Source organism: Colletotrichum gloeosporioides (genome assembly GCF_011800055.1).
Source record: "Colletotrichum gloeosporioides strain Lc1 chromosome Unknown consensus_66, whole genome shotgun sequence".
NCBI lineage: Eukaryota > Fungi > Ascomycota > Sordariomycetes > Glomerellales > Glomerellaceae > Colletotrichum > Colletotrichum gloeosporioides.
The window spans coordinates 36,293-55,588 of NW_025544711.1; the positions used below are offsets into that span (position 1 = coordinate 36,293).

The 19,296-nt window shown below is 53.3% G+C and overlaps 4 protein-coding genes across 4 annotated transcripts; 2 read left to right on the forward strand and 2 right to left on the reverse strand.

The window, feature by feature from the left end:
• Positions 1–6,155: 6,155 nt before the first annotated feature.
• Positions 6,156–9,855, forward strand: GCG54_00014663 (Ras guanine nucleotide exchange factor Y; the record flags this gene model as incomplete). Its single annotated transcript, XM_045414486.1, has 2 exons — positions 6,156–6,689; positions 6,745–9,855. 2 exons carry the CDS (start codon positions 6,156–6,158, stop codon positions 9,853–9,855), a joined length of 3,645 nt encoding a protein of 1,214 aa, XP_045260608.1.
• A 3,994-nt stretch (positions 9,856–13,849) lies between these two features.
• On the reverse strand, positions 13,850–15,667 carry GCG54_00014664 (putative transporter; the record flags this gene model as incomplete). The annotated part of the gene is made up of 6 exons (XM_045414487.1): positions 13,850–14,006; positions 14,055–14,126; positions 14,179–14,851; positions 14,937–15,246; positions 15,302–15,500; positions 15,561–15,667. The coding sequence occupies 6 exons, from the start codon at positions 15,665–15,667 to the stop codon at positions 13,850–13,852; spliced, it is 1,518 nt and encodes a 505-aa protein (XP_045260609.1).
• Positions 15,668–16,370: 703 nt separating this feature from the next.
• Positions 16,371–17,994, forward strand: GCG54_00014665 (Flavin-containing monooxygenase FMO GS-OX-like 9; the record flags this gene model as incomplete). The annotated part of the gene is made up of 3 exons (XM_045414488.1): positions 16,371–16,534; positions 16,588–17,176; positions 17,236–17,994. Coding segments are annotated over 3 exons (1,512 nt in total), but the record flags the coding sequence as incomplete, so codon positions are not given.
• A 259-nt stretch (positions 17,995–18,253) lies between these two features.
• GCG54_00014666 (uncharacterized protein) lies at positions 18,254–18,760 on the reverse strand (the record flags this gene model as incomplete). The annotated part of the gene is made up of 1 exon (XM_045414489.1): positions 18,254–18,760. The coding sequence occupies one exon, from the start codon at positions 18,758–18,760 to the stop codon at positions 18,254–18,256; it is 507 nt and encodes a 168-aa protein (XP_045260611.1).
• Between the last annotated feature and the right edge of the window lie 536 nt (positions 18,761–19,296).

Below are 19,296 nucleotides of genomic sequence, written 5' to 3' on the forward strand. Positions count from 1 at the left end.
TCCGCCGCCTCCACCGCCTTCCATTGCTTCTTTGTCGGCGGTGATCATCTTTGGCAGCTACGGCAGCATCTCGGAAATTGAAGCGCTCAACCGCCCAGCATGAACTGACATGTCGAGCAAAAAGCAAGGAAACAGCAGGCTGCCAATCCAGAGAAACGTCAGGCACCGACAATCGCAATTCCTCGAACCATTCGCTGCCATCCGATGGAAGATTACGCCGTGGAGCGTTGCCCTCAACCACACTTACACCCTGCCGGCGTCGCATCGCATACAAACCGGGGAACGGTACGGTAAGGTACCGACCAACTCCAACCGCCGTGACGGCACTGCATAACACATTGGCACTATCGATGGTGTCCCTGACAGATACATGCATATCCGTCTTCTTCACACCGCGAATCACTCTGTCATCACGCATATCATGCGCCAAATCACACCGTGCACGCTGCAGGAAGGCTCGGGCAGACTGCTCCGATTCTCGCAAGACTCCAGGTCTCGAAAGCTCCAGCACGAAGATGGGGGAAAAGGATGCGCACGCAGACCAGTCCTCGTTGCAAGGCCCATCGCTGCCGCCGGAGCTTTGCCCGCCAACCAAGCTTCGCCTTGTCCCTGCCGCTAGCCTGACAGCTCTGATCCAGGTGGCATAATGTCCCAGACACCATCACCAAGACTGTCTCTGTCAGCCTTCGCCCTGGCGAGCACGGTCAGCTCATGTCTCTGCCTCTGATCACCATGTCAGATCAGGCCATGCCCGGTGGACCGTCTTCTAGTCCAGAAAATCGACAAGCAGAGAATCCCAACCGCCCCCTCCCCCGCACGATGGCCACCGAGCAGATCAAGAGAAACAAGGATTCATCTGTGTTTGCCTGCCTCCCCGATGGACGGCCGACTGCTGCCGAGCCGCGCTTCAAACAACAGCACCACGACCTTGAGGCGGGACCTTTTGGCATCTTGTCCAATTACAACGGAATGTACCTCATTATCCAGCGAAATTGTCGGCGCCGTCTCTCGGACCTATGCTCCGTCGGAATCAGTCCCAGAAGATGGCATGTGCTGCGGCACCAAACGACAGCCACATTGACCTCCCGCTGTGCCACAGCCGCCCGCTCGCCGCACAAATGCTGTCGTCACTGCCTCTTAGACATGGGGCAGCCGTCAGGGCCGCCCTGCGCTCCGACTGAGAAGCGAGCACTCCTTGTGACACAACCAGGCAGAGCACCTGTCCAAGACCATGTCTACAAATTTTGTCGACCGTCAAGACACTAAAAGGAAGCATACACGAGGAAGAACAATGATCATTTGAGCGCGGTCGTGTCCGGACGTATTGGGGAGTTCTAGTCTCGGTCTGCATGCTTCGTTTTACTGCTCATGCTATTTGGCTATAGCAGGTATGAATTTTGGCCAGATTGTTGCCATGGCAAATTGGGCGGCACGACTAAGAAGTTTCCAAACCTGGGTGTTCAATGAAAAGTCAGCATTCCAGCGCGACTCGTCGAGGCACCAAGGTTTGTCTGGCAGCCGGATCGTGTTGTTGGAACTGTCCCATCAAGCGCTACATTAAGCGGCACGCAGGCAGGTGAGTAAGACGGCGAGGCGCGACGGTGTAAGTGCATCGGCGCACTGCTTCCCACTTCGCCCCGGGCGCCGGCCGGCCATGGCCAGGAAAGACATGGAATTCTGAATATTGCCTGGATAGAAGGTTATGGCATACCCACCCGGCTTCGAAGCCCGGTACCAGCATCATGACACAGGTCCCAGGCCTTACGGAAAGCAAGGCGCAAAGACCTGATGCCGCGACTCAGAAGAAGCATACATGCTACAGTGCCCCAGTTTGGGGCCCTACATAGTGTTTGCCCGCCGGCACTGGCAGTGCGCGCGAAAAAATAGCCCGGTTACTAAACCCGAAGACTTGAATGCGGTGAACATCCATGGACACAGAGTTCATGGTCCAGCGGGCTCCAGAAGGCAGAGCGCCGAAGACTGTTACGCATTGCTGCGGTACGAAAGCGAAGTTCCTTGCCTCACACCGTCAGTGACTTGGAGCGGCCGGCTTTGAGCTCTTACTCGACTAGCAATCGACGGCCTTCCCGGCTTTTTTACCAACAGAAAACGGCACGGTTGCTTGTGATACGGGGTCGCGGCTTCCACGGATGACAAAAGACCGTTTGAGGTGCTGCCATCATATCATGTCGCTGGAGCAGCAATCAATTAGCTGGGCGCTGATTGACGGCATTTTACCTTGATGCGGCCGTTGCGCCCGGCGTCGCTCCCGAGAGCCTGGAGCATCCACCGCCATATGAACCAGCCCACACAGACTGGAACTCGATTCGTTGGACCCAGCAGTTTGGGGCACGGCGATAGACGCTGAGCACAGGGCTCAAGGGCTGAGAGATCGAGGCCAGACCTCGATGTCGAAAGAGGGGAGAGGGGGGATCAGGGCGTCGTCGCAAGCCGCAGGGTTTGGCTTCCCTGGTTCTGGGATATCGGTTGCCCACTTGCCTCATGGTCTGCAAAATACATCTCAGCTTACTCGAGCTGGTTGTTGGTTGCCCGTCGTGTTTGCTCTCCCTGGCAAACCGCAAGCGTGGAACCTGTCCTGCAGGCAGCAAGGGAAAGGGAAAGGAGAGGGGAAAGCCACAAACTCTGTCCGGGACCCAAGTATCAGTATCACAGCCAAGCGTCTGTGAGTCTGTCGAGGGCATTGGGACCGACGATGGATTGATGGCAGCCTTCAGCTATCTTGTCGCGGCGCGCAGTCCGTCAAATCCCTCAGGCCACTGACCAGCAGCGACAGAACGCACAGGCACATGCACACAGTATTCGCGATGATGAAGTCTGAGAGGCCCTGAAAGAGGGAAGAGAGGACTTTGAAGTAATGAAGTGGGCGCAAACCAGGGGGCAACCAATTGGCCCCTGGCCCTGGACTAGAGTCCGGGAGGGACCCCGTTGCTCACTAAGAGACCCCTTGTTAAATCACACTGGCTTACAGGGCATCCGCTAAAGGTCCACTGGCGCAGTTTGGTTGTGGCCGCCCTTTGCTGCACGCCTTAGCGGGGGCGTGCGGTGCTAAGGGGAAGTGGAAGAGAAAGAGACAGAGTTCATTACCGGGGGAGGGGACGACCAACTGACAGGCCTAGAGGGAGAGGGCAAAAGAAGAAGAAGACAAAAAAGAAACGAAGCTGGCCTGGAAGCGGGTGACGAACGGGCCAGAGCGAGAGCACCCATGGCACCGTTAAGGTGGGAGGCATCGGCAGGGACTGGCCGCTTGGGACGGGCGGGTTGCTGGTCGGGGAAAGGTCCCAATTGACCTCGACCGTCGCAGTCGCAGGGGAGAGGAGGTTTTTCGGGCACTCGCAGGTCCCGTCGCAACCCAAACCACTGACGCAGCCGGTGTACGTACCACGGCTGATGGCTTACGATGGCTGACGACTTGCAGGAAGGATAAGGTACCTTACAGCGAGGCGCGGTACGTGGCTTGAGGCAGAGGTGGGGAGCTTGCTCCGACTGGAAGGGGAGGGAAAGCTGCCTCACGGTCGGTGGGAGGAGCGGCATCGGTCCTGGCCTGAGACGCAGCAATTGGACATCTGGGATTTGCGATTCGATTGGAGTGGCTGTTGCTCCAAGAGCTCCTGGAGGCTTGTTGAAGTGGTTGCTGCTGATGTTTGGGCAGGCAGGGAGGTGGCCAACAACGCTAGACTGCGGACTCTGGAGTCTAGAGTCCAGAGAGAAGGAGAGGGGAGCTCTTGCACCGATCTTGCCAGCCAAACGTCGGACGGCGCCTTGCAATCTGATGATCGGAAGCCGGCAGGAGAGATTGCCATATGGGATCACGGCTCTTTCTCCAGCTCAGCCCAGTCCAGTCCCAAGCCAAGACCAACACGACGAAGCTCGCAACCATCGTTCGGAGCAAGCCGAACAATGGGAGGCAAGCAGGCAAGCAAGCACCGGAAGCCGATGGAAACCAGCATCGGCATCACCACAGCACCAACTTCAGCTTCGCCTTGCAGGATTCGGGGTGGGCGTCTGTCGTCCGATTTACGGATACGATAGCTTCCCTAACGTGCCCCCTCCTCCACGTTCTCCTTACATGGACACACAGATGCCTCCTTCGCCCTGGCCGCCGCTGCTGCGTTGTTGCACACAGCTACGGCCTCGATGACCTCGCCTCGACTTGCGCTTTCCTCTTCTCATACACACAATGGGCCTGGCCATTCCCCGTTGTTCGGGAAAAGGAAACGGCGCACGGCGCTCCTGTCGGCCGTCTCCCATCATCATTACATCGTGGCATCAGTGCGCTCGCGTTGCGCCTCCAAACTTGTTCGGTCACAGCACCGTCCGAGGCCGTCCAAGATGCAGATGAACAGGCAAGCGCACACACAGATGCGTCGGCCGCCTAACTCCATCAGAAAAAATGACTAATGATCAAAATTGAGACCTCGCCCTTCTTTCCCACCACGCTCCAGCTCTTTGTCGGGCACCCAGTACTTTGCGCAGAGCGCAAGCAATGCGAGCCGTCAGTCACATCGCAATTATTGTTAGAAACCAAGCTATTGTATGCACCTCACCTCGCCTCGCCTCTGCATTGCCGATTTGCAAGGCCTGCCTACAGGTAGCTACCTCAGGTGCTGATGGATGCAGATGAAGGGCGGATACAAGATACAGATACGGCGCGGACAGTCGAGCTGCGAGCAAGGTACGATACGGGACGGGTCCTGCACCTGCGTCCGCGCCGCCGCGGCCACGGCCGGCATCTGTCTGTCTTGTCTTCCTGCCCGCTGTGCCGTACCTGTCGCTGCTTGTCACACACACAGAGTCGCACTCGCTCGGCCTTCACTGCATGTGCATATGCACAAGACACGAGCAGCACACCACAAGAGCGCATTCCTCGCGCCTTCTGTAATTCTTCTTCGCATTCTCTCTTTCCCCCCCTGCAAAGGGAAAGACGAGCGCAATCACACTCGCCTGTGGATTGAATCCCACTCTTGCTGCATAGGATGGATGGATGGACAAATGCTTCCCTCGCGCGTCTCCGTCCCATCCATCATCACCAACTCAACGCGTAGCTCCTCGCACTCTTCCTTTGTTCTCTGGGGTCGCGTGTGCCCGTCCCTCGGGAGACAAGAGACGCCAGACTGACGCACGATACAACAAGCTCGCCTCCGTCTCAAAACCAAACTGGCCCAAGAGCTCCACGCTAAACCAACCAAGCCGACTGGGCGGCCCTAGTTGATCTTCAACGTCGACAAATCCTCGCCCCAAAACGAACAAGAAATAAGGAAGAAAAAAAAATCCAACACCGTCTACCTACGAGCAGCAGCAAGGTACGCACGCTACAGACCACCGGGGCATCATTTTGCGGAACATACTCCCACACCCCCCTCGTCGCCCACTCCCAACGCCCATAACACACACTGGCACACACACACCACCCTCCCAAAGTTCCCGGACGCTTGGCCTGGCCTGGCTTGTCTCCTCCCCTCCACTTCCCTACTACGTGATCGTCCCTCGCTTTGGGCACTCACATGGGGGCCTCTTCTTGGGCTCCCGAAACCTTGAGTCAAGCCCTGGTCCCTGGTATGCACCTATCCACCATTAGTACGGGCAAGGATCCCTCCAACACGTCCGTCCCAGGGCTATGACATTCCTGTTATTCCTATTCCCCTCCCACATCAATGCCCGCATCTCCTCCCTACATTCCATATCCTCTGCCTCTTCCCATCAAAACCACCTACACACAGGCCAAGCGTCCTGTTCCTCTGTTCACCTTTTCCGCCGTCAACTGACTGTCATCACAACACCTTGACAGTCCGAAGAGGAGACCCGACCGCATTGCCACCTACTCGACGTTGGGGCTTACGACTTACGATTTCTGTTCAAAGTGAAGGATAACACGCTAGAGGCGCATCGATCGACCCGAGTTTTGCGAACGACGCAGTTGCAACCCATTGACCTATCCGATATCCGTTCAGGGCCGCAGGAGAGGCGCAGCAGGAGGATCAATTCGTATCTGAAGAGGAGTCTGGACTCGACTGGACTTTCTTTCACTGCACCTAATCGAGGGCGAGACAACCTCGACATCAACGACTAGACATCACACCCAGCCCACTTACATCGTTGTCGCCCATGCTTCTCCACGAGAGCACCCAGCAGCAGCCATGGTAATGCTGAGCGACCATTCCATGCGTGCCAGTCTCCAAGTGGCACCTCTCAAGCTTCACAAATCACAATCCTGCGATGCGCTGTCGTCGAAGCAGGACCAGTACAGCTCCAAGTCATATTCAACAACACACATGACACCACCCGCAACACCCAATGGCTCGCAGGAAGATCTGGCTGCGCAGATGCCGCCGCCAGTATTCCACAACTTCCTGCGAGCCTTTTACCCCTTCCACCCGAGCTACGCCATGACCGACTCGAGCGTGACATTACCTTTGAACGAAGGCGACATTATTCTTGTGCATTCCATTCACACCAACGGATGGGCCGATGGAACTTTGCTGGTATCGGGCGCAAGAGGATGGCTTCCCACCAATTACTGCGAGGCTTATGACCCAGAGGAGATGAGGAATCTGTTGAAGGCTCTGCTCAACTTCTGGGACTTGCTCCGCAGCACTTCCGTCAATGATAGCGAGATCTTTGGAAACCAGGAGTTCATGAAGGGTATCATTGCTGGAGTGCGATACCTCCTGGTAAGTTGTGGTCGTGACCCAGACTATTGACTTGAGTGGACTAATTGGTCGTCAGGAACGCACCCACTGCTTGACACGAGAATCGGCCATCATCACCCGTAACGAGAACCTGAGGCGCGCAAGAAAGACGCTGCTCTCTGAGCTGTCAGCGCTAGTGAAGACGGCAAAGAAGTTGCAGGAGGCGCAAAAGGGTATCCTGCAACCACGCGAAGACGTTAACGACATCATCGATGAGATGATCCTCAAGGCCTTCAAGATCGTGACCAAAGGTGTTAGGTTTTTCGACATCCTGGAAGACGATCGACGGCAACGAGCCCCTGCGGTGACCGTCATGGCGACCGTCATCGAGGAATCCTATATTCCCCCGACACCACCTGCAGATCAGACCAAGTTCGACGAGACTCATGCAGGTTCCCGAATGACGAATGGTGCATCTGGCAGGGGTGCACCATCGCAACCGACCGACGCGGCACAGTCATCGCCCGCTAGCAGGCGACTTTCAACGCTCTACTCGCCTGCCAGCCCCAACTCGCACCGATTGTCTCAGAATGTCAAACGGCTTTCATCCAACATCTCCCATCGCGTTTCATTGGCTGGACCTTCGCCGCTGTCAAGACCTGGCCATCTTGTCTCGGAACGCCTCAATAAGAGCCACGACACTTTCCTGTCACACCTGGGATCCTTCATTGGTCGTTTGCACTTACAATCCCAGTCTCGGCCGGAGTTGGCCTTTGCCATCAAGCTGTCAGCGACATCTGGTGGAGAGTTGCTGGCTGTCGTCGATATCGTCTGCGGGCACAGCACCAGCTCGGACATGTTGGTCCGAGCCAGGGAGATGATGTTTGAGCGCATTCGCGAGTTGGTCTCGGCGGCTGGCCAGATCATTCGCCATGCGGTAATGCAGGATGCGGATGTCATCATGCCACAAGACAACAGCATGCTATTGATGGCCGCAACTGGCTGTGTGAAAGCTGCTGGCGAATGCGTGGCCAAAACTAAATGGGTTATCGAGCGTGTCGGCGACTTTGAATGCGAATTTCGGGCTGGCGAGCTTGGTATTGACCTCAGCGTATTGGAACTCGCACCAGAACCTCACTATCGACGACCCTCCATCGCTCCGTCAATTGCAGAGACTGCAACGACCGAGGCAACTAGCGTAGCAGAATCGTCAAGGAGTACTGACTCTGTCCATTCTGTTGTGCCGCCAACGCCCCACCGACCGAGTATTGTCGCCAACGACAAGCCACTACCTCAACTACCTCAGACCGATTCACCTGATGAAGAGTCCCGCCGAGTTCGACCTTCGTCGCAAAATTCCAACGGACGTAATTCGCGACCATCTTCACTGGGCGATGAGACTACTTCCAGCGTGGCATCTTCCATCTCGTCGATTCGTCCGACTTTGCCTCCTCTTCCCAAACTCTCTACATCCCTGCTCCCGGGAGATGAGTATGGCCCCATCGAAAACATTGGACAGGACGGCGACTACCACAACTCCTCCCGTGTTGACAGTATGACCGCATCCAGCGCGGGCAGCAGCAGTACCTACCTTAGCCGGGACTCGGAGGCCAGCCTCGTTTCCCAAACTTCTACCCGCGCAACAACTCCGGACCACATGTTGGCGCCTAGAAGCAAGCCGTCTATGTCAGAGCTGAGCAACAACGGAAGCGCTCACAACCATGACGAGGTGGACGAAGTCGAGTCTAGGATGTTGGAGAAGACGTATGCTCACGAGCTCATGTTCAACAAGGAGGGCCAAGTAACTGGCGGATCTCTCCCTGCACTTGTTGAGCGTCTCACAACCCACGAGTCCACCCCAGACGCGACCTTTGTCTCGACATTCTACCTTACTTTCAGGCTCTTCTGCAGTCCTCTCAAGTTGGCTGAGACTCTCATCGAGCGATTCCACTACGTTGCTGAGGCTCCCCACATGGCTGGCCCGGTCAGACTGCGCGTCTACAACGCCTTCAAGGGTTGGCTTGAGTCGCACTGGCGCGACGAGACCGACCGTGAAGCCCTCAGCTTGATTGAGCCATTTGCCGAGTACGAACTCGGCGGCGTGCTACCCTCAGCTGGTCGCCGCCTCCTGGAATTGGCCCAGCGTGTCTCCAACGATGTCCTGGTCCCTCGCCTGGTGTCTTCCATGGGAAAGACCAACACTTCAATTGCGCAATACGTCCCGGCGGACACTCCCCACCCGCCCTTGGCCATCACCAAGAGCCAGTTCTCCCACCTCATGTCGTGGAAGAATGGTGGCAGCAACCCTACTATCCTCGACTTCGATCCCCTCGAGATTGCCCGTCAACTCACCATCAAGCAGATGAACATTTTCTGCTCGATCATGCCTGAGGAGCTTCTCGCATCGCAGTGGATGAAGAAGGGCGGCGTTCATGCTCCCAACGTCAAGGCCATGTCGGCTCTTTCAACTGATCTTTCCAACCTCGTCGCTGAGACCATCCTCCAGTACCCCGAAGTCAAGAAGCGCGCCGCTGTTATCAAGCAATGGATCAAGGTTGCTCACCAGTGCCTGGAGCTTCACAACTACGACGGACTCATGGCCATCATCTGCAGTCTCAACAGCAGCACCATCAGCCGTCTCCGCAAGACATGGGACGCCGTCTCTCCCAAGCGGCGCGATATGCTTCGCCACCTGCAGGCAATTGTCGAGCCATCGCAGAACAACAAGGTCCTGCGAACGCGTCTCCACGACCATGTCCCGCCCTGCCTGCCATTCCTCGGCATGTACCTGACCGATCTCACCTTCGTCGATATCGGCAACCCCGCAACCAAGCAGCTTCCCACACTTGGAGGTGACGGCTGCGAGGAACACGGCGGCGGCCTTACCGTTGTCAACTTCGACAAGCACACCCGTACGGCCAAGATCATCGGCGAGCTCCAGCGATTCCAGATCCCCTACCGACTCAACGAGCTTCCTGAGATGCAAGATTGGATGACGGCGCAGATCGTCCGCGTACGGGAGAGCGACCAGGGCCAGAATGTCCAGGTCAGCTACTACCGCAAGAGTCTGCTATTGGAGCCTCGGGAGATGGCGATGCGCGCTCCCGCCGAACCACAAACCAACACAGCCACCAGCCAGCGTAGCGGCGACCTCTTTGGCTGGATGAGCCGAGGAGACCGAGGTGCGCCGACACCCACGCCGATGTGAGGTCTCGGTCCAAGACGCCCATGTCTTCTGGCAATCTCCCACGGACAACATCATTTCCACATTTCCCACGACATACATATCCCCTTATTCTGCTTCACTTTTGATACCCCATTTTTCTCACCTCACGTCAGAGGCTTTATGTCATGAACGACTTCTATCCTCATCATCGCGCTACACTCGGCGTTAATTTGCTTCGTGCCCCGTTTCTTGGCTCGGCTCGGGGCTTCATTCGCCATGGATGAATACATGCGCGCTGGCTTATTGCATTGCTTGGATGTCAGTTAGGATGAGCGTGGTCATCCTGTATTATTGGAGGTGGTTGAGATGGTCTCTCCATCACACTGTTGGAATGCTCACATTCGCTCGCGCGTCTGTCGGCTGGCATTCCTGTTCCCTATGTACCCTACTTTGAAGATTTTGGATTACGGCCGATGGGCTACTGGCATGGATTGGAATGGATGGGGAGTTGGAGGCATACCAATGGAGGCCTTTGAGCCCTTATGTTGGACACCGGCGTCGTGGTAGGCTCTTTGAGCATTGGAGGCGTCCAAAAAGACCAAAAGTGTACACTGTATATGTAGGATAATTCTGTATACAGATTTTGGAGTGGCGGGCGGAGGTAGATACCATGAATAGGACTCAGAATCCTGATGATCAATAATTATGCATCTTCCTACTTGCCACTTAGTGACTGTGAGACATGACAATCTCGGCATGCAGACCCAAATTTCGCCAGCGGCGTGGTTATTAAACTAAAGTTTGAGCGATTCTTCTAGAAGGATCACGATGCCGTTTGTTTTTAATATTACCAGCCCCACCTGATCTGTTTCCTCGGAGGATAAGGTGACGGACGAGGGATGAAGTCGTAGGGGTCCGGGGGCCCGCTCTTCATATAAAGAAAGGCCTGCGAGTTTACCAGCACAGTGGGACAACAAGTCATTGGGGTGTGGGATTTCTTCTCTCTTCCAAGGACCGGTGTTTTTGGACCTGGGCTGTGGGGAGGTGGTGGGTGCCCTGCTAGTGTTCGTGAGGCGGGAGGTGAGATGTGATGGTTGGAAATGGCCCTGGGTGGTGGTGTTGGGATAGTATTGCTGTGGGATAAATGGGGTAGACGGGATAAATGGGATAAATGAGGAATGGTGGATAGGGGGGTTTGGGAAGGGGGGGTTATATGGGTAGTTTGTGGATGGGTTTTGATGGGTGTGAATTTGGTAAGGAGAATGGCTTGTGTAGTGAGGGTTGCCAGGTTTATATGCTGCCTGAGGAAGTGCCATCCCGAATGAAGGCTATGTTGGAGGTTGGTTGGTGGTGACCGTCCGTCTGTCTCCCACTTGTGGTCACGGCGGTTGTGGTTTTCATGGCAGACATTGCTCCGGAGTATATATTAGCCCGTGTATACGGGTTTGAAGGATGGGACAGCCGGCAAGGCAATGCATGACGTGTGCGTATGAAATGAGGAAGTGCGATGCTGGGAAATGCCGTTGGCTTCTCTTGCTCTGTATACTAAAGTATAGTAGTGTTGAGCGTATGATCAGCTCTAAGAATGTGCGTTGCAATCGCTGGCCATCGTTGTCTTCTGTCGGGTGGTTGTTGTTGGGCGAATAAGAGTATGCTGGACGACGCAAATTGCCTGATGATATCGCTTGAATTGTTGAGCATGAGGCGATAGACTGCATTGAGAAGATGGATGAGAGCATGGAACAGCCTCAGTGAGTCTAAACACTCTTGATTAGTAGTTTTGGAGAAGCTGTTCAGGTTAGTTAGTTTCTTAAATAGGACTCTTAGAGGCAGGGCCATTCAGTATGATGTCCTCACCATATCTATTTAAGGGAGTCAAGGGAAGTAGTTCAAGTCCTTTTGGCCGCGCAATGGGTGTTCGAAAGTCTCGTTGCAATGTTGATCGCATTGGAAACTGGTGTTGGTATGCGTGCGGATCACAGAGTCAACAGGTCAGAGGAGTCGCTAAGTCCTCTCCATGTTCTGCAACATGCGTGCAGTCTCTGGTATCAGTGGGCTCTGTGGGGGGTGTATTCGATCACATGATTCCGTAACTACTACAAAGATGGCAAATTGCTTTGATATGGGTTATGTCTAAAGCGCTTTTAGAATAGGAACAAGAGGCGAATAGCGAACTGTCCAGAAAGACAAAACAAACAGGGACGAATTCGTCTGCTCTTCTTTTGCGGCTGCGCTTCCAAATCACGCCGCGCACTAAGGCTTTTAAAGGAGCGTGCCGGCTGAATGTCTGCTAGGAGGTGAACCTCTCCTTCTATAAAGAATTTGATATAAAAGAGGATGATGATTAATGTCGTATGAAAGATAAATGGTTTCAGCAGAAAATTCTCTTCTAAGACAATATCTTTACAGTGTTGCAGGAAGGTGAAGCTACCAACAAGACCTGAATTCATACCAAGGAAACATGATTACGCAGAGGGTCAACTCAGCCTTTTGGCATTGTCGTACCTATTCAGAATCTCTGTTGCTATTCACGTATTGGAAATGATAACATGGACAAGGGCGGAGGTTATGTTCAGCCTTTAAATTGGTTCGAACTGGCATAGCTTGCCCAGAAGTATTAATCGCTGTACCTATCTCAAGGTGTAGTCTTCACTAAGCTCTTTGCATTGCTCCCTTGCTGGTTGTTCCTTTGCGTTAATCTAGCGTAACTGAAAGGATAGTGTAGTTGCCTTTATGTCGTTGAAGGTGAGAATCCAAGGAATGAGCTGGGTAGCAAGGTAAACACCAGAAAGGAACAGAATTAAGATGATAAAGATGGATATACAATGGGCCAGATACGGCCATTTGAGATGCATTATACAACCTGCGGCGAAGAAGAAATCCTGCAAATGCAGCTGCAATATCAAGGCATGAGAGTTCACAACCCAAGCTTCCTAATATCATGACACTGCAAAGAATCCATCCTCACCTCGGCCACCAGGTATCAAAATCATTGTAGTTGTCACCCATAATCTTTAGAAACGTATTCGGGTCAACAGCTGAGGAGCGGCTTGGTGAGTTATGACTGGCGTTGCTCACCGGATACTAAGGCTGTCAAACCCAGCTGATGCTGGCTGGGCTTGATTTGGATTACTTGGTGCCTTTCAGGGCAAAAGTCTTGAGGCTCGGATACATTTACTGCTCCGAGAGAGATAGATTTAACTCCACCGTTCAATTCAAGATTAGAGATGGAGTGCTAAGGCTTTGACAACGGATGAATGTATAAAATGATATGTTTGAGCCGCCGTAACGTGCTAGCTGTAAAATGAACGAACCGCTAGGCTGGATGCGTTTGTAAGTTGCGTGTGCCAGTTGTAGGTTCAGGTTGTGAACAGCTTCACTATCCTGGGTGTGGACAAAGAGAAACGCTTCGAGCGAAACTCTCATTTGATGAACTTGTCCTGGCCTAGTTTCCCGTCGTCGTGGCTAATGTACACAGAACGCATTATGCTTCAGAAATGAGCAGCGGTATATGGTCTCTGTTGTTAGGCAGTATCTGATGCCTTGCTACACCCTCCCAGAGTGGCCTGAGTGCTGCGTCTCCGGACCAATAGGATAACCCAAACACTACTAGGTATGTCAACCACATCAGATATTGTTGATGGGACCACTTCTGACTGACTGCCATAAATTATTCATATAGCGGCTAGCCATGGCAGAAGCTTCTAAAAGTGGGCGCTCGACGTGGTGTTGATGAGAGATGTGAGGACTTGAACATGCAGTAGTGGACGCCATCAGACGCGTAGGATATGGATTTGGGCAAACGTGTACGATATGAGAGCTAATTGACCGGTACGCGATCAAGCGAGGGCAGTGGTTGCGGGAAAGCAATACACGATGTGTTGCCAGAGTATGCCGAGGGCAAGACTATATGTAATGTACTCGTTTGCTATGGACACTTATCAGTAGAAGTTAGGTTACCAATGATACCAGGTATTGACCCTGAAAGGACTGCGTCCAGCAGGAAATCCCGACCCATAACCCTTGCTTCTATACATCAGGGGACATAAATTCGAGGCACCTCTCCCTTGGCCGGCTTGTACTTTCCTTCGGCAACACGCTTATTATGCCAGGTGTAGATAATGACCTGCAGTATGGCGAACCCCATCCCAATCGAGACCATAATTATCTGAGTCCTCAGACCGGTCTGGTAACTACGAAAACGTTAGTCATATGCTTCCGAAAATGTTCTCTAAACTCACAATGGGGTATCGTTGCCTCGGTAATACTGCGTTCCGACCATCAGGCCACTGATGGAAAGCATCACCCACATTCTAAGCCATAAATCAGCATGATGAACTTGTATCATAGAAAAACTCCACTTACGCAATACTGATGCTCCTCTCTCCCGGCTCGCGACAATTGAGTTGTACCCATGAGTTGTTGGCTGGGTGGTATCCCACAGCAAAGCTATTCACGGCCGTCCAAAGACCCCAACGGGACCACTTGCCGACATGAGGATGTGCAGTCCTTGCCACTATCAGGACGATGAGATAACAACTGTGTGCACCGATGACCGATAGACCGCGCTTGTTTGTCTTGTCACTGATCCAGGCGACTATGAAAACGACCACAAGGGCAAGGGAGGCCCCAACGGCGGCAAGAGCATTGGCTTGGATGCGGTTGAAACCGAGGTTCCTGCAAGACTCCTGATTAGCACAGCGCCTTCGCCTCACATGCCGTGCTACTTGCATGATGATAGTTGGCGTGTAAGTTGTCAAAGGACTCCAGGTGGAGAAGACGGCGAAGCTGCTCAGAAAATGGGGCCATCGTTGCCAATGCAAGATCGTCTTGAGCACAAGTTTTGGCGGGATGTGCATTCCTTGCGCGCCATGTCGCTTCTCCTTGTCATCGAATTCGAGTCGGCGTTGAATGATGGCCCTTTCCGAGCCTTTGAAGCGGACGAGGCCTCGGCTCAAAAGGGGATCGGGCGTATCGGGAGACCCAGGGAGAAGGAACAATAGGGAGAGTCCCACGAAGATAGTGAACACTCCCTCAACTGAAGTCATGTTAGTTCAGTCGCAGTAGCAACCCGGGAAAGATAAACCTCTTCAAGCTAAACGTCTGAATCTGGTTGAACTTACTGAGAAAGAGCCACTGCCAGCCTCTCAAACCCCGTGCGCCCTCAAGCTTGAGAATGCCAGACGCCAACAGAGGACTCAAAGCGTTGCCACTGAACATACCAAAGAAGAAAACAGCGACCCGCTTCGCGAGCTCTTTCTTCTTATACCATGTCGACAGTGTGTAGCAGGCACCCGGTATATAGCCTGCCTCTGCCAAACCAAGAAACATTCGCGATGCCAGAAAGCCCTTTCTATCGCGGAGAAATATTTGAAGGGTCGCAACCAAGCCAAATAGCATGACTTGAGCTGATATGTACTTGCGAGGGCCAACCTGAATGGTATCAATGTCAGTCGTGTTGTCCATCGAATAAGCACCCGTTACTCACTTTCTGAAGTAGCATATTGGACGGGATTTCCAAAATCACGATGCCCAGGAACATCAACTGGTTTCCGAGATTGATTGTATCCTGATCCACTCCGATATCCTTCGCGAAACCACCAGTAAGAGCACTCGCCAGGTTCATGCGATCCAGCTGAAAAACAAGCAGCCCCAGATATAGCAACGGCAGCACTGAGCCGTCAATCCTGCGAGCGAGTTAGCGATCTTAGATTGAGTTCTTGGCCTCCTTACACGGCGAAGCGCACTTTCTTCTAGCTTGAGTTTCCTCATGGTTCGTCCAATCCTGTTCGGATATCGGTGTTGCAAAGCCGGGCGAATCGGCCAGTCGCAGCTCCTGCTTTGCTTCTGCCATGGTGCAAGGTGAGCTTTCGAGACTTGCGAGTTGGGCTTCCAACTTACAATGTCGACGTCAGGTTCGATAGGATGGGGCGAGATTAACTATTGGACCGAACGACGGGAGGCTGGTCTCGTCTCTGTTCGGCATTTGCCCTCCAGAAGCTCAGTCTCTTGCATCATCTCTCGGCAGGTGTCATATCCACTCGCGACCAATTGGGAGACACATCGATCAACTCCGCCTGGAAAACATTCCAGAACCTTGCGTCGTCGACCCTCTTAGTCGCGGTGCCGCGCTCTTGGGATCATCACGCAATAGCCCCCAACGTCCATTCAGCAGTGTGCCATGCCGGTCGAACATGGGGTATCGGGCTAGATACTACCACTTCGTTGAAGATTCCCCACATTTCTCCGGATGTGAGTGACAATCCTACCGAGCACGCCATCTTTCATCATCGCGCCAAGACGAACGCCGGTCTCTTATCTGGTGATATCGGGATTTGAAACTCAAGAGTTAATTTACTTGAACATTGAAAACCTCCTCGTCCGAACCCAGGTCCGTGTCACCGGGATTTCAAATGAGATCAATCGGGGACCAGTGCATCCTTGATGAAGTGGCTTGTTGAAGGCTCAAACACCGGGAAAGCTAGTACTTTTATACGCGATATACACCTTGACCCAGCCGATCCTGTCGCCAACCCTAACTTGAGATTCTCGAAGTGTTCGGATTTCGCCAGCCTAGGGGACTCAAAATGGGAGCTGCAAAGCGCGTCGCTGTCATCGGAGCTGGCCCTGCAGGTGCCATCACAATTGATGCTCTTGCGCAGGAGAAAGCATTTGATGTGATCAGAGTCTTCGAGCGGCGAGAAGGGCCGGGCGGATGCTGGTGAGCCCAACGAACATATTCGCCAACGAAGCAGCGGATTAATTGATTTATAGGCTCGGGGAAACGAAGTCACCGCCAATTCTACAGCCCGATGAACTCGATATTCTCGGCAGACGCAAAGCAGACCCTGCCTACCCTTCGATTCCTTCCAGACTACCAGCTCAGACCCCAAAGCTTCCGAATCCTCGGTATGCTGAGTCTACAGTTTATCCGTATCTCGAAACCAACGTCGACTTCTTGCCGATGCAGTTCACCCAAGAGCCGTTCCCACAACAGCAGTCAGAGTGGTCTGTTTCTGTGCACGGCGCCGACACGCCCTTCAGGCACTGGTCGCTTGTGCAAGATTATGTCCGATCTCTTGTCGAGAGAAGAGGCTATCAAGACTTCGTGGAGTACAACACCACTGTCGAGAAAGCTGAGAAGGATGAAAAGAGCGGAGAGTGGAGGCTGATTCTACGCAAAAGCGGCGAGAAGACAGATTACTGGTGGGAAGAGAGGTTTGATGCTGTCATTGTGGCATCAGGGCATTACAGTGTGCCCTACATCCCATTGATCCCGGGCCTCGGGGACTTTGCAAAAAGCACCCCTGGAAGTATCATTCACAGCAAGCACTTCCGTGGCCGTGATGCTTATAAGAACAAGGTGAGATGCGTCAGACCATTTGATGACTATGAGAAGTGGGAACTAACTATTGTCCGCAGAGAGTTGTCGTTGTAGGCGCTTCTGTTTCTGCAGCAGATATCGCCTTCGACCTGACCTCGACTGCTCAAGCTCCGGTGTACGCTGTGACTGTTGGCCACAACTTCAACGGGTACTTCGGTGGGGAAGCCTTCAATCATCCGAAGATCACAAAGGTCCCCTCCGTGTCTCATATCGATCCCAGAACGCGCACCGTACATTTTGTCGACGGAACTTCCGTCGATAATGTTGACAACATCATTTTTGGAACTGGCTACACCTGGACCTTGCCTTTCTTCGATTCGTTCAGCAGCAATAGACCAGCGCCAAAGGCAAAGAATAACCGAGTGCCGGACTTGTACCTGCATGTCGTCTATCGGCCAGACCCGACTTTGCTCTTTGTTGGGGCTGTCAATGCTGGTCTGACGTTCAAAATCTTCGAGTGGCAAGCCGTGTTGGCGGCTAGAATACTCGCTGGACGAGCAAAATTGCCACCAGTCGAAGAGCAGAAACGATGGGAAGACGATCGCCTGGCAAAGCGTGGGGACGGAGCCAAGTTTGCTCTGGTATTCCCTGATTTTGAAGAGTACTTTGAGACAGTCAGAAAATTGGCTGGTCCTTCGAACGGCCGGGGAAGAGAGCTTCCGCCATTCAATAAGTTCTGGTATGAACGATTTATGGCTGGCCATGAGCGACGCAAAGACATGTGGAGGAGGCTGAATGCCGAGGCCTGGGAGACTTTGGAGCAAGGAAAAGCAAGCGAGGTTCGTGCCAAGCTGTGATAGCACTTGGTCAAAAACGACTACACGCACATTCATAGATACTAATAACCAAGCAATATTATGCAATGTGCAAGTCTAGTCTAGACATGTCTCTGTTTTGAGTTGCTTGATGTATGCGTGTTGTACAAAGAAAAGGTGAAAATGACTATTCCTTGGGTATCAAGATGGTTACATAAATCGCCACAATTAACGACCCGCTCCATGCTAAGAGTCCAAAAAGAAGAACGCTTTTGATGCCGTAAATCCGATGCCCTTAAATTCAAGTTGAACCTGTGTTTAAGGAAATGCCACCGCCCCCACTGCCACCACTGGAACCCATGCTTGAATCCCCTGACTGATGGCTCGAGTAGGCCGGAGGCGGTCCGTCGTAAGCGGAAGAGTTGCTGCCGTTGTAGCCAGCGGTATAGTTGTATCCTCCCCCTGACGTGCCGTATTGAGGACCCGGAAATGTTCCTTGGCCCATACCAGTCTTCCTAAGCTTGTTGTTCTGCGCTGGACCTTCGTTGGAGGTGGCTATCCTCATATACATCTTCATGTACTCGGTCTGCCTCTTCTTCATTCGTTTCCTCGCGCAAAATATGCAAGTCGCAAAGACGACTGCCATGGAAACCGCAACGCAGCCGAAGATGATCGCAGGGAACGCAGCGGGTGGGCCGGAGCTTGGACTTCCCGTATCGTTGAAGCCGCGCTTAATAGAAAAGGATGACTGTCGCAATTTTAGAAGATCAGCTGCAGAGTTGATCTTCGCCGACCAAATGGCGGGCATCTTGGCGTGGAGTTGCAGGCGTCGGTGCCGCAAATTTGTCGTAGACTTGGAAACAAAGCTGGGAGCAAACAGTGACTTAGATACGCAAAATCGGACGTAATAGGCCCGAATCCGAACAGAGTAATGCGCATACAAGTTTTTGCAGTGTTTTGGTGGCAATCAATGAAGACATATATGCCCAGGAAGTAGTTGGAGGAGGCAGGGCTGACTCGCTGGCAGTTGGTTCCCGAAGGATTCCAGAAGTCGTCTAAGCCCTACGATCACTGCCCCGTTCAGGCTCACAGAAAATTCCAAGACATGGGCAAGGGTTGGGTTAGCGGCGCTTTAAGACTTTTTGGAACTCGAAGGATTCATGGAAATTGTGTCACGAGGGCTTCAATTAGGATAGGCTACTTCAAAGTGCAAAAGTCATCATGGGGCCCCGACGGCCACTCGGGCGACTAGCTTGTGCTCCTTCCCCCCACTCAGCCACCGCCAAGTACGACCGCACACCGAGACCTGCACCGCCCAGTTGCCCGGCTTTCATGCGCTTAAAT